Genomic DNA, 15624 nt, shown 5'->3' on the forward strand with positions numbered 1-15624 from the left:
TGTAAAGAGGGGGAAATGACAGCGGATCCAGTGAAGAAAACTGAAAAGGTGTGGTCAGAGAGTTAGAAAGGCAGTGAGTCATATAGTTGCAAAAGAGGAATTATAGGAAACATGCCATTGTCACTGGCATGCAGTTACTAGTGCTAATGTGCTCTTAGGTAGATCTGTTTATTGATGTAAAACAAAAGAAGGTTAAGATGGGTTGAGATAATTAATACTTTTGTGGTCAGAAGTAAAAGGCCAAAACAGCAAGGTAGCCATTTTTCTGTTCATGTCCTTTGGTAGAGAAAGTCTTGTGGAGGAAAAACCTTCTGATTTTGTTGAAGTTGGCCTAACCTGTTTGCCACAGACCTTGATGCTTGGCAAGCTGGTTAGATGCTGTTCCTCCAGCTCAGTTGATGTGAATAAAAAAGGTCTTATTCCTCCTGCCAAGAATGGTGTTAGGGTGATGACTGTGTGTCCTGCTAGTCTGTGAGGGGTTTTCCTGAATATGTTTTTTGTGGTTTGCAAAATACGGACCTCACGCAAAATTATACTCTGAATTTAGTTCACACCAAACCAGAAGATCAGTGTAGAATTCAGAGCAATTAATCTAGTAGTAGCAAAGTGGTTTTTGTGGTTATTTTTATCTCAGCTCTCCAGACTAGCCCATTTAAATTCTGCATTGCATGAAAAAGCAGATCAAGAAAAAGTGTACACAGGTGATTTGAATTGAAAAGATCACTTAGTAATTAGACTGTGGGCTTGGGTAGTTTCTGTGGCTAATATTTGTGATACGAAATATTTTTAATATCAAAACCTGCATTTCCCACTGCAGTAACACCAAAGGTTTGTATGTTTATAACAGGAGTTTTCATTCTTTACCTTTTTCAGTCACCAATTCTTGTGGGTCTCATACCTGACATTCCCTCAAATCGGCATGCGGGTATTTATGAGTGGTTCGTGCAGGCCCATTTCCAGGTCACTTAGCAGAGTCAGGGATCTAACGTAAAAGTGCAGCTGGGGCATCTGGGTACTTTTGGTAAAGAAGCAGCAATATGAGGCCTCACAGTTATTATCCTGAGACATTGGTCCCATCAGAATGAGAAACACTTAGAAGTGATGAGGGACGTTTTCCTGCTGTATTCTGATTCCTGACCCACAGATGGAAAGCCTTTCATTTTTCTGAAATTAATGCTGAGAAGAACTGAGAGACAAGGCAGTTCAAGCTTATCTACAGGTTTAAATGTCTGGGCTTTTGACTTCTGCAATAAGAATTTAATAGTGTATTTCAAGGGTATTGGGTAAAATGTTTTTAAGGTGAGTTGCTTTGTTCTTTTGCTTGTGGTTATTGGGATATATAGAATACATATTAGAAGTGGAATATATAGTATACAGAATACAAACTAGAATGTAGGAATTAGGTAGAAATGACTTGGCATGAGATTTATTTATTTTTAGATTTCTGGCATGTGTACTTTCTAAGACTTTGACCTCTTTAACTGTGCAGCGGGTCAGAGGGTTCAAGGAGCTCCCTCTTGACTCGCCCTGACTGATGGATGCCCTGTAATGGGTTCACTAATAGGAGCCACATCTGATGCTGTCAGATGGGACTAGTAGCCACGTAGGCCGGCTGGAGCTGAGCCTCAACAAACGCCAGGTGGATAAGGGTCAGTGAGTTCTTCTGGCATCTCGACAGCCTGGTCGTTGAATTTCCTATTCACAAGAATCTTCGCTCTGTGGTGGCAGTTCTTTTCTCCCTATTGAATAAATATTCAGTCTGTTCTGACATTTCCCTTCTGGACCTTTTTTCCTTCTTTGCATAGTGGAGTGTTTCTGATTTTAATAGGTAGATGAAGGAAAACTGGGGGAAACTTAAGGAATTTTGTCACCTTGCACTTTAGAAAGGACCATTGGAGAACTCAGTGGTGATCATGTATTCCATCTTTGTTCTGCATTGGATTTTAATTCTTGCTCTGAGCTCTCTAGTGCTGAATTCAGGCACCAAAACTGGAAATTTGTAATGTAACATCTTTTGGATTCGCTTGGCTTGGCTTATGGAGTTCTACTGTTTGTCAGTAAAACACTTTTTTTTTTTTTTTGGTCACTGCTGAGTAATCTTTTCTTTTTCCTCATCTTTGAGGAAAAATTTAAGTAGATTGGCTATCTTTACACATGTCAAGTTTCCATTTCATATACTCTTCATGGGAAGAACTCATTTAGATCTTCAGTTGCTTTCATTAGCCGTTTGTAATTTTCAGCATACAGAGCCTATACATGCTTTGTTAGATTTAGACCTAGGTATTTAATTTTTTTGGAGTGATTGTAAATGGTCATACATTTTGAAACTTGAAGTTCAGTATTGCATCATATTTATTTTGACCAGTTCACAAAATATCAACATTTTAAAAAGCTAGTGTAGGGACTTCCCTGGTGGCGCAGTGGTTAAGAATCCGCCTGCCAATACAGGGGACACGGGTTCGATCCCTGGTCCAGGAAGATCCCACATGCCGTGGAGCAACAAAGTCTGTGCGCCACAACTGCTGAGCCTGCGCTCTAGAGCTCACGAGCCACAGCTACTGAGCCTGCGTGCCAAAACTGCTGAATCCCGTGCGCCTGGAGCCCATGCTCTGCCACAAGAGAAGCCACTACAGTGAAAAGCCCACACACTGCGATGAAGAGTAGCCCCTGCTCGCTGTAACTAGAGAAAGCCCGTGCACAGCAGCGAAGACCCAACACAGCCAAAAATAAAAATAAATAAAATAAAATAAATTAAAAAAAAAAAGTTAGTATAAATATGCCTCTATTTTCCTTAGTAGTATGTGTACTAAGAACTATTTCAGGCACTTAAAATATAGGTAAAATACTAAAACATTTTAAGATGGTAAATGACGTGTAGGAGTTTTGAATTTTAACGTAGTTGGCTTTACCAGTATTTCTTCTTTACGATGTATCCCTTCTGGGTCTTTAAAAAAAAAAAAATCCTTCCATGCTGCCCTGTCTTAAAAGATACTTAAACAGTATCTTTCTTTCTAAAAGTTTTGAAGATTTGCTTTCTATATATAAAGCTTTAATTCATCTAGAATTCATTTTTGTGTATGATATGAGTCAGGGTTCTTCCCCCCTCCCCCAGTATGGGTAGCCAGTTGTCTAAAAACAGTTTATCAGATACTCTGTGCTTTCCTCACTGATTACAGTGTCACCTCTGTTTATATGTGTATGGGTCACTAAATGGTGTGAGTGTGTGTGTCTGGGCTTGCATTTCTGTGGCAAACGTCTGTTGGTTTATTCCTGTTCTAATACCATGCTTTCTAATTTTGCTTACTTAAAAAAATCAAATTTATTGACATTAAATAAACTGCATATATTCAAAATGTACAGTTTGGTAAGTTTCGGCACATACACGTCTGAAACCAATGGCACGGTCAAGATAAAGAACACCTGTCCCCAAGGTTTTCTTGTACCTCTTTGTAACCCCTTTCTTCTGCCTCTCCCTGATATTCTTCTCTCCCCCCCACTTCCTCCCTCATATCCAGGCAACCCTCGGTCTGCTTTCTGTTACTGTAATTAGTTTGCATTTTCTAGAATTTTACATATATGAAATCTTACAGAATTAGTGGTTAAGAGCTTAGGATCTGAAGACAGACCATTTAATCTTAAATCCATGCTCCATCACTTAGTTTTAGCTTTGAGATCTTGGGTCTGCTTTCTTCTCAAAGTACCGGTTTTGCCGGTTACCATGGGAAATTGAAATTTTCCACAGGGAAAATACAAGGGAAGAAAATACGATGCTTGAGAATAGAATTCTGAGGACTTTTGATATACTGTGTATGTGCTTGGCAAGCATATACATGACCATGTGCAGGAAGGTTCAGAAGTCTGAGGGTAGAATGGAGAAAACTGTTTAATACAGAAGTAAAGGTTTGTAAAAATAAACATGACTGGAAAAAAAAAGATGATGTGAGGCTGTATTTGAAATGATTGCTCAGGCTGGGAGAAAAACAAATAAAACCAGAATGGAGGTGAATAACAAAAAGTTAGAGATGATAGGTCAGAGGTTATACTATGGACAAAGAGTAGATTTAGTAGGCGTAGAAGAAAGGAAAGAACCGTGTTTCAGAAATAAGATTTTCAGAGTTTGAAAGTTCTTAGGCGGACCTTTCCATAATGTAATAAGGTTTACCCTGTATCATTAATTAAAGTAGAATAGAGGAAAATTCCAGGTGCAAGAGTGTTTATTGAGGGGGCAGTGGAACTTGTGCTGACGAATTATAAATGGGACCTGAAAAGACGGCTTCCCCTATTTCTGGCTTGGTGAGACTGGTGGCATTGAAGTGGTTGAGAGAAATAGAGTTTAGCAGAGTGGAATGTTGTTTATTTCCATGTTTTTCCTCTCCAGCGTGGTCCAACATAATTTGTAAGTACATGATGGCTTATCTATATCAGTCTCAAATGAGACTGGTCTCCTAGGAAATTTTCCACAATACTTATTGAGCAGTAAGTGCCACTAAACATACAGTACTGGTTCTCAGATACCTTATTGTTTTGATATAATATAGTTTCAATATGTTATCGATGTAATAATATAGTTGTGATATAAGGTAATAATAATATTTCCTGATGTTTTGGTATTCTCTCTGTGAGTCATTACCCATATTACCTATTTTTAAAAAAACTTAGGTTTCTCATTGCAGTGGCTTCTCGTTGCAGAGCACGGGCTCTAGGCACACAGGCTTCAGTAGTTGTGGCACACGGGCTCAGTAGCTGTGGCTTGCGGGCTCTAGAGCGCAGGCTCAGTAGTTGTGGCGCACGGGCTTAGTTGCTCCGCGGCATGTGGGAATTTCCTGGACCAGGGCTCGAACCCGTGTCCCCTGCATTGGCAGGCGGATTCTTAACCACTGCGCCACCAGGGAAGTCCGACCTATTTTTTTCTTTTTGGGTTATTCTACATTCAGACAGGAAAAATAATATAGGACAAGTTCAAGATTAAAGATGTTCTGTAGAAACGTACTTGTTATCTTAGATGTGCACTGTCAGTGTGTAGCCACCAGCCACATGTGGCTATTGAGCACTTGAAACATGGCAAGTCCAAATTGAGATGTGACATAAGTGTCAATTACAATATGCATTGGGCTTTGAGGACTTAGTACAAAACAGAAACGTAAAATAGCTTGTTAATAGTTTTTTTATATAGACTACAGGTTTGAAATGACAATAATGTGTATATATATTAGATTAAATAAAATATATTATTAAAATTAATTTTACCTGTTCCTTTATCATTTTTTAATGTGGATGCTAGAAAATTAAAAATTTCAGAAGTGGCTTGCATGTGTGACTCATGTTACATTTTTGTTGAACAGAAAGAAACCCACCTCCCTGTTTTTCTGTAATCAAATGTGTAACTATTTGCTGAATTATAAATCCTTAGTGGGAAAGCAAAAAAACAAAAGAATTTGGTGTGTGAGTATGTTTAATGAAATTTGCTGTGAATAGATTTTAAAATAAGTACAAAATGCCAATGGCATTCTTCATAGAACTAGAATAATTCTAAAGTTTGTATGGAAACACAAAAGACCCTAAATAGCCAAAACAGTCTTGAGAAAGAAGAACAAAGCTGGAGGTATCATGCTCCCTGATTTCAAACTATATTATAAAGCTACAGTATTCAAAACAGTGTGGTACTGGCACAAAAATGGATACATGGATCAATGGCACATAATAGAGAGCCCAGAAATGCATCCACATTTATATGGGCAATTAATCTATGACAAAGGGCCAAGAATATACAGTGGGGGAAAGACAGCTTCTTCAACAAACGGTGTTGGGAAAACTGGGCAGCTACATGAAAAATAATGAAACTGGACTGCTCTCTCACACCATGCACAAAAACAAGTTCAAAATGGATTAAAAGGACGTCCTTAGTGGCACAGTGGTTAAGAATCCTCCTGCCAATGCAGGGGACACAGGTTTGAGCCCTGGTCCAGGAAGATCCACATGCCACGGAGCAACTAAGCCTGTGTGCCACAACTACTGAGCCTGCGCTCTAGAGCCCGCGTGCCACAACTGCTGAAGCCCGTGTGCCTAGAGCGCGTGCTCCACAACAAGAGAAGCTGCCACAATGAGAAGCCCGCGCACCACAACAAAGAGTAGCCCCCGCTCGCCGCAACTAGAGAAAGCCCGCGTGCAGCAACAAAGACCCAACACAGTCAAAAATAAATAAATTAATTTAAGAAAATAACCAAAAAACCAAAATGGATTAAAGACTTAAATGTGAGACCTGAAACCATAAAACTTCTAGAAGAAAACATAGGCAGTACCCTCTTCAATATCGGTCTTAGTAATTTTTTTTGGATATGTCTCCTCAGGCAAGGGAAACAGGCAAAACTAAACAAGTGGGACCACATCAAACTACATAGTTTTTGCACAGCAAAGGAAACTATTAACAAAACAAAAGGACCACCTACTGAATTGGAGAAGATATTTGCAGATAATGTATTCAATAAGGGGTCCAAAATATACAAAGAACTCATACAATTCAACATCAAAAAAAAAAAAACTTGATTAAAAAATGGGCAGAGGATCTGAGTAGACATTTTTCCAAAGAAGACATACAGATGGCCACCAGGCACGTGAAAAGATGCTCAACATCACTAATCATCAGGGAAATGCAAATCAAAACTACAATGAGATATCACCTCACACCTGTCAGAGTGGCTATTATCCAAAAGCCAGCAAATAACAAGTGCTGGTGAGTCTGTGGTCTGTGGAGAAAAGGGAATCCTTGTGCACTGTTGGTAGGAATGTAAGTTGGTGCAGCCACTATGGAAAACAGTATGGAGATTCCTCAAAAAATTAAAAGTAGAACTGCTGTATGATCCAGCAGTTCACTCTGGGGTATTTATCTGAAGAAAACAAAAACACTAATTATAAGAGACACATATACCCCTATGTTCATTACAGCATTAATGAACCAAGATATGGAAGCAACCTAAGTGTCCATCAGTGGATGAATGGATAAAGAAGATGTTGTCTGTGTATGTGTATATTATTATTCAGCCATGAGAAAGAAGGAAATCCTACTGTTTGTGACAACATGGATGGGCCTTGAGGACATTATGCTAATAAGTGAAGTAAGCCAGACAGAGAAAGCCAAATACTGTGTGATTTCGCGTCTATGTGGGATCTTAAAAAGCCAATGAACAAACATAGCAAAACTGAAACAGAATTATAGATATAGAGAACAAACAGGTAGTTGCCAGAGGAGAGGAGGATGGGGAGAGGAAAGAAATAGGTGAGGGAGATTAAGAGGGACAAACTTCCAGTTATAAAAATAAATGAGTCAAGGGGATGAAATGTACAGTGTGGGGAGTACAGTCAGTAACTATGGAATATTATTGTGTGGTGACGTATTGTAATAGACTTTTTGAAATGTATAGTAAAATCAACTTACACTGCTGTGTTTCAGGAAGTAACATAGGGCTGTAGGTCAGTTATACTTGAAAAACAAACAGAACAAGAGACCAGATATGTGGTTACCAGAGGTGAGGAATCAGGGGAGGGGAGATTGGATGAAGACAGTCAAAAGGTACAAACGTCCAGATATCAGGTAAATAAGTACTGGGGTGCGGTGCACAACAGGATAAAGATAATCAGCACAGCTGTGTGTTGTATGTGAAAGTCCTTAAGGGAGAAAATCCTAAGAGTTCTCGTCATGAGGAAAAGGTTGTTTTCTATTTCTTTAATTTTGTATCTGTATGAGACAATGGATGTTCATAAAACTTACTGTGATAATCACTTCATGACGCATGGAAGTCAAATAATTATGCTGTACACTTTCAACTTACACAGTGCCGTATGTCAGTTGTATCTCAAAACTGGAAGAAAACATAAGTACTTATATTAGATTTCTAATTATTTTAAAGTTATATCTAATGGATGGTATGAAACTTTGGTGATAAAGGTACCTGGATACCAAGCTTTAGCTGACTAGTCTTGAGATCTGAAAGTAGACCTTGCTTTGCCTTACAGATCTCTAAGTGCATTATGGGATTGTCAGCTGCAGCTAGATTGTATTCTCTGATACAGCAAGTGTCATGTTTGGTGACGCTTACGGTTTCCTTTCTACTTTTAGATTTTCTAAAGCAGTGTAGCATCACTTGGGAACTTGTTAGAAATATTGATTCTTGAGCCCCAACCCTGCCAAATTAGAAACTGGTGGCTTGGCCTGGCATTCTGTTTAAATCCTCCAAATGATTCTAAATTTGAGAAACATAATAGATTATACCACTTTTATAGAAGTAGCAAAGCTCAACTCAACCCCTTTATATAAATTCTCCAATTTTGTCCCCTTTATTCAGATCTGTTTATTTTGATTACACCGTAATTTAACAGATGTAAATGTTATTTTATCATGGAAGTGCTCACAAAATTTTAGGGTTTCATTTCTAAATAGTCACAGTTGTATTTAGAGTGGTATTTTATTTGATTCTAATGAAAGTTTACTCTAAAAGTATCATTTAGGCAACTGTACACATCTATTTGGAAGGAATTACGTTCCTTTCTTTTCAGTTAATCATTTGTAAAAATGTTATATTCTTAGGTGGATGCTCTGCGGTTGCGTTTGGAAGAGAAGGAAACCATGCTGAATAAAAAGACAAAACAAATCCAGGACATGGCTGAGGAGAAGGGGACACAAGCTGGAGAGATCCATGACCTCAAGGACATGCTGGATGTGAAGGAGCGGAAAGTTAATGTCCTTCAGAAGAAGGTGAGGTGCAGGTGTTCTGAGCCCAGGGTCCCGCATCAGACCCACGTCCTCATTCCTACCACTGAGTTGTACCTAAGTGCTATCAGAGTTTCTCTCTCATTCCTCTGTTTATATTTTTGCAGGTCGTAATTGAAACCATTGCTGCAGGAGGTAGATTGTGAAAACTGTTCTGTATATTCAGTTTTTAAACTTGCAAAGTAAACACTGTTTGGTATCTTCAGTAGTATTTTCCATGCTACTGTCTCTGAAAAGTGCCTTGTAAATTGCCAGAGTATTTGCATTGGCCTTCTTCTACCTCTCCTAATCTTCTGTCTTGTATGGCAACTGTAGGGCCATGAATTAGTGTAGTACGTGGGCCGGGATTCTTGCAAGACTGCAATTTTGAATAGAAACACATGCTACTATAATGACATCTAATCTACATATGTCAAGGAAAGGAAGACTTTCTTTCCTATTTTACCTTAATCATAACTGGAAAGAGGCTAACACTGTAATAAATAAGGGAAGTACTAATAATTGTCTTCCCCTCCCGCTTTTAGCTAAATTAAAGGGTACCTTTGAGATAATAGTTACAGTAGACACTGGTATTTATTGTTCTTCTCCACTGAGGGGATAGATCAGAAATATTTGACATTGTCCCAGTTTATTTTTAACCTCTAACAATAGCCCAGGAATAAAACTCTCTTCACTAAACCTCAAATTCAGCTTTTCTTTTGTGTACAGAGGACCATGTTCAATATTTGTCCTCTGTTAATTTGGTTTTCATTTGCTTTCAATGAGTAAACATAAAAATTTGATCACTCTAGATGGGTGACTGTAGTATCTTGTTAGTGGATGCTACTTTGCTTTACATTTTTATACATATGTTCTTCTCACCTTACCCCCAACTGCTCACTTCCCCTTACCCGTTTCTTGTATACGCTTCCAGGCACAGTTTACATATACACAGGCAAATACGTATTCTCTTTTTTTCTGTTTACCTCTTTCTGTGTTCTTCCATAAACATTTTATGCATAATCCATATAAAGCAAAAATGTTTCTCTAAACACAAATGTTACCATTCCTTTATTTCCCTTTCCTTTCCTTTCCTTTCCTTTTTTCCCATTAATATATTTTGAAACTTCTTCCGGGGCTTCTTCATTGTTACCAACAGCACCTGTGTGGATGTGCTACGGTTTATTACAAGGTTTCCACTGATGGACAGTCTGCTTAAAGTTTCTGCTGTTATGTAAAATGATGCTGCATTTTAAAAATGTGCATATTTAGTTTATTCATATGTGAAGTATATTTCTAGGTAAATTACTTAAAGTAGAATTGCTGGGTGAAAGGATATGCATTTGTAATGTTGGTGGATTTTGCCAAGTCACAAGTACATTGGTTAGAACCCAAAGGTTGTTTCAAACTAATGCACGTCTTATTTTTAACTAGATAAACATTAAAAAAAGTTTTTAATAACTGTGAACAGGGGTTTGAAGTTAGAAATAATGCCTCATTGTCCTGGAATAATCATAGTTTGTAAAAATAGAGTGGCAGCACTTATGTTAGCCACTTTATATCTGTAATGTTGTTTAATACTTGCAACTTTTTGGTAGTGGGTTTTAGATCTTGATTGCTCTGTTATAATCAGTGGCTAAATTTTTAGGCCATGACACATAATAAGAAATATATGTTACATTCATCTGTGTCAACGTATAGTATACATGCTTAGAGGTACAGCTAAAACAAAATTTTCACAAAATATACTCTGAACTATCTTCTCCCATTTCTTAAAGGAAATAGAAAAATGTTAGTCCCAATCCATTAAGTTATTTCAGTACTCACTAATAAAACACTTTTATACCTTGGTATCCATTCTCCCATGCTCCCCTTTCCCGCCCCCAAAACAAAAACAAGCCCCAAACCAACAAAGTCCGAGACATATTACATCATAAGGGAGGTTCAAATTTGTACAAATTTGTTTAGCTAAAAAAGTGGTAGCTTCAGGTTTTGTCACAAGGTTGGTCTTATTCCAAAATGCAGCTTTTCCCATGACAACAACTTTCCTGTTGGGAGAATTAGTAGTATGTGTTCAAGCTTTTTGACACTACAGGACATCATACAAATATGACGTGTATTATGCTTTGTCTAGTCTCTTTGCCTTTCGCCGTGGAGGGCCAGTGGAGTAGGCTCTAGAGGGCCGGTAATTGTGCTCTTTTTAGTACACTAGCTGCCTCACTAATTTGTCATGTTATAGACTTTGATTTGTCTTAAAACAGTTATCAAATAGGTAGCACGGGTACTTTCAAAACTGGTTTAGATTATTATTGCTTCTTTTAAGATAATGCCTCTATACCTGTCATTTTCAGTGCTTAGAGCCTTCAGTGCTTTCTGCCTACTTATTTTGTTGTAGAAGTTGCTGTACTAACATCATTAGACTCAACGTTCGTGATGTGTTTCCTGGACCATTGTTTGCTGATAAAATAGAAATAGCTTTAATTTTTGGATCCGCATAAAATAAACCAGAAAACACAGTAAGTTTAGAGGCAGTTAAAGGTTCTCAAGAGAGCTATAGTTATTTTTATTATGGCTTTCCTTTCTTGAGGTGCAAACATCCCCTTGCTCCAGGATTCTATGAGCAAGCTTGATTTTCAGGTGGTTGACAGAGGGGAGCTGGCTGAGTGCGAGACTGGGGGTTGAGGGAGTAGAGTGAACTCTGATGAGCTGGGCTGTGGTGATATGGTGGCTTCCGGAGGCCGTGTGAAAGGTGATGAGCCGCACGGACAGGATGTAGAAGGCACCATCTGTGGAGTAGATCATGTAGGAGATCTGGGAGAAGAGCGACAGGATGGAGATGAAATGGCCCAGACAGTGGTGACTGTGGAGGCCGCATATCTGGCATTTATTGTACTACAGGATGTTGGTGATGGCCAGTACACGTCCACAGCAGTGATGCAGAGATGCACACAGCACGTGATTCCAGAAGACAGCCAGATGTCACATAGGATTTGGCCAAAGTTCCAGGTGTGGGTGATGGTATATGTGATGCAGATGGCTATGACCAAGATGAAAGCCAAGAGATTGGTCTTGGCCAGGGAGCCAGTGAGATAGTTGGCTGGCGTGTGGAGCTTCCTGGTAGGGAAGACGGTGAGAAGCACAAAGGCTTTGGTGAAGACTTTGGTCCATGTGATGATGGAAAGGACCTCAGCAAGAGAGATCTTGAGTTCCTGGAAGGTCCCAGATCCCAAGCCTCTGGGGCTTCTGCAGCATTCAGGATCTGTTAGAGGCCCCCAGGAAGAGGCCTTCTGCCGACGGGTTTGGAGGGGGCATTCTAGGTGGCTCTCTCCGTACTCATAGCTCCTTCTTCCACAGTTGTCTTCCCCACAGAACAAGGGCGTCCTTCCATTTCACACTGGAGGGCGACACTTATCACATGAACAGACACAGTGAAAAGACCCCAGGTCTTACTTGTATTAAGAACACAGAGGTGACTCAGCTGTAATCAAAGATTGTTCTAACTCAGACGAATCCCAAGGTTTCTCACTCTTCTGGAACTCTGGTAGACACATGCTGAATTTGTTAGATAATCATCAGGTTACCCACCAGTGTGGACAGAGCTCTGCAGGTCTTGCTTTTGGCCTTTGGGCTCTTTCCAAAGGCTTGAGGCTCTTACTGTTTGGTGATGTATTCAGAATTAACCCCCACTCTTTTCTATTTTGAGAAGACTCTGGATTTCAGGTTGTCTCCTGGGAACTTTTAAAGCTGGAGCACCAGCCGATGAAGAGAAGCAGTTCAGTCAACAGCCCACAGTTTTCCCAGATTAATCTTGACACATAATGAGGTACTTGTTTTGGTTCCTTTTCCACTGATCATTTCTGAGCCGGGAGAGAGAAATGTTCCAGTTCCCAAGACTTGGAGAATGCGTGAGTGCGGAGAACACAAACAAATGGCTCGCTGTGAGCTCCCCAAGAGGAGCACGGGGTCAGCAGCCCCTCCCTGGCCACACGAGTGCTGTGTTTGCTGTGGTGCGGGCCTTCCCCCTTCCTCCTTGCTTGTCACCTGGTTTTGTCCCACCTTAACTACAACCCCCAGCCGAGCACCTTCCGCTGGGCTCTTCCCTTCCCTATGCCTTTGAGATGCCCCCTATTGCTTTCTTGTTGTTGTTGTTAAATTAACAGACTTTATTTTTAGGGCATTTTCCCATTTACTCCCTGCCCACAGTTTCCCGTTATTAACATCTTGCATTGGTGTGGTACATGTGTTAAAATTGATGAACCGATATTGGTACATTATTTTTAACTAAAGCCTGTAGCTTACAGTAGGTTTCACTCTTTGTCTTGTACAGTTCTGTGGGTTTTGCTGAATGTATAATGACATGAATCCACCATTACAGCGTCATACAGAATATCTTCACTGGCCTAAAGATCTCTGTGTTCTACCTATTCATCGCTCTCCCAGCTCGCTACCACGGATGTTTTTACTGTTTACAGTTTTGCCTTTTCCAGAATGTCATGTATTTGGAATCATACAGTATGCACCCTTTCCAGGACTTATTTCTTTTACTTACTATATGCATTTAAAATTCCTCCATTTCATTTCATGGCTTAATAACTCACTTCTTTTTATCGCTGAATAATATTCTGCTGTCTGATGTACTATAGTTTGTTTATGTAATTACCTGCAGAAGGACATCTTGGTTGCTTCCAATTTTTATCAATTATGAATAAAGCTGCTATAAACATTCCCATACAGGTTTTTGTGGGGGCACAAGTTTTTAACTCATTTGGGTAAATACCTAGGAGCATGATGGCTGGATATATGGTTAGACTGTGTTTAGCTTGTAGAAACTTCCCCTATATTGCTTTTTGTTTTTTCGTTTGTTTTTGACTGCGTCAGGTCTTAGTTGCAGCATATGGGATCTTTCGTTGCGGCGCACAAGCTTTTCGTTGCGGCGCGCGGGCTTCTCTCTAGTTGTGGCACGTGGGTTTTCTCTCCCTAGTTGTGGCGCATGGGCTCCAGAGCGCATGGGCTCTGTAGTTTGCAGCACACGGGCTCTCTAGTTGAGGCACGTGGGCTTAGTTGCCCCGTGGCATGTGGGATCTTATTCCCCCGACCAGGGATCGAACCCATGTCCCCTGCACTGGAAGGCGGATTCTTAACCAGTGGACCACCGGGGAAGTCCCTATATTGCTTTTTAATTGGGAACTTTGAAACACATGAGCTTTGCAAAACGTGTTATACACTTGAGTATTCTTTTTTTTTCTTGGTCAATGTGTATTAATGTTTTGGCTTGCTGTAAATCCCTGGGTTATTCCCACTGTAGGTTGTTGCTGTAACTTTGCTACTCACTTTTAGTGTGCCCACAATTATTTTTTTAATAGAAAAAATAATTCTGAAGTATACTTTGGGGGAGAGTGTTGTACAATCATTGTAAAAGTTTAGCCTCTGAAACTTTTTTTGTCTAATTTTTATGCAGAATGTAGAATCACTAGTATATTTGAAATATATTTGTTTTGAAATATTTGAAATATTGAGCAAATGTACTCAACTGTTTTAAAATCTAGATTTTAATGCACTAAGAAGGGGGTCAAAGGGTGCAAACTTGCAGTTATAAAATAATTAAGTCCTGGTGATGTTACGTATGGCATGGTGACTAAATATAGTTAACAGTACTGTACTGCATGTTTGAAAGTTGCTAAGAGAGTAGATCTTAGAAGTTCTCATCACAGGAAAAGAAATTTCATAACTATATATGGTAACAGATGTTAACTAGACTTACTTGTGGTGATATTTTGCAGTATAAACAAATACTGAATCATTATGCTGTACACCTGAAACTACACAGTGTTACATGTCAGTTATACCTCAACTAAAGAAAAGACACTAAGAAATGACAATGTGGATTAAAAAATTAGCTAGTTTTAAATTATGAAAGTAATATATGTTCAAGGTAAAAAAAAATTCAAAAGTACAAAAACATATGAAATGAACTTATCTTTTCCCATCCTTTGACCCTCTCAGTGCAGCTCCTTAGAGATGTAACTTGTTAATAATTATTTGTATACTCTTCTATAAAATATCTATGCATATATAGGCATACGTATGTTACACACCATTTTTAAAAAAAGACAAGTGGGATCATACTTTTTTATTCGTTTAAAAATAAACGTATTTTTGTGTCTTTTTATATGTAGCTTTATCTCATTGTTTTTAATGTCTGCTTGGTTTTCGGTGTCTTACTTGCACCATAATTAACTGATGTCCTATAGCTGTATAAGTAGATATTTATAGGGTTTTTTTCTTGTTTATATATTTGATATAGTAGCATAACAATTAATGACATAAACATACCTCATTCATGAATTGATATTGTATGCATCTAAAAAAATTGATGGATGCCCAGTTCTCTAAAAAGCTTGTGCCTTTATATATTAAGATGAGTTTCTGCACAGCTTCATCAGACATTTGTTGCCAAACCTTTAAAAATTTCCAGTGACCTGGTAGATAATTTAAAAATACCTTCTTCCTTCCTTCCTTCCTTCCTTCCTTCCTTCCTTCCTTCCTTCCTTCCTTCCTTCCTTCCTTCCTTCCCCCTTCCCTCCCTCCCTCCCTCCCTCCCTTTATTCCTCTCTCTCCGCGCCATTTATTTATGTATGTATGTATGTATGTATGTATTTATTTATGGCTGCGTTGGGTCTTTGTTGCTGTGCGTGGTTTTTCTCTAGTTGCAGTGAGCAGGGGCTACTCTTCGTTGCGGTGCACGGGCTTCTCATTGCAGTGGCTTCTCTTGTTGCGGAGCACAGGCTCTAGGCACACAGGCTCAGTAGTTGTGGCTTGCGGGCTCTAGAGCGCAGGCTCAGTAGTTGTGGCACACAGGCTTAGTTGCTCCGCGGCATGTG

General features: G+C 39.3%; 1 protein-coding gene and 1 long non-coding RNA gene across 7 annotated transcripts in view; one reads left to right on the forward strand and one right to left on the reverse strand.

The window, feature by feature from the left end:
- The window catches only part of LOC309622199 (ELKS/Rab6-interacting/CAST family member 1-like), a 73437-nt gene that overhangs the window by 19113 nt on the left and 38700 nt on the right, over nucleotides 1-15624 (forward strand). For all 6 annotated transcript variants that reach the window (XM_082409328.1, XM_082409324.1, XM_082409325.1 and 3 more), the window contains exon 4: nucleotides 8582-8749. In XM_082409328.1, the coding sequence (XP_082265454.1) occupies nucleotides 8582-8749 (168 nt within the window). The remainder of the gene's footprint in view (nucleotides 1-8581; nucleotides 8750-15624) is intronic.
- On the reverse strand, nucleotides 2349-8575 carry LOC309622202. The gene is made up of 2 exons (XR_014240604.1): nucleotides 7766-8575; nucleotides 2349-6884 (listed from the first exon to the last, which is right to left on the reverse strand). It is a non-coding gene; the product is annotated as an uncharacterized lncRNA (long non-coding RNA).

Source organism: Balaenoptera borealis (genome assembly GCF_965194805.1).
Source record: "Balaenoptera borealis genome assembly, contig: HAP1_SCAFFOLD_1798, whole genome shotgun sequence".
Taxonomy (NCBI): domain Eukaryota; kingdom Metazoa; phylum Chordata; class Mammalia; order Artiodactyla; family Balaenopteridae; genus Balaenoptera; species Balaenoptera borealis.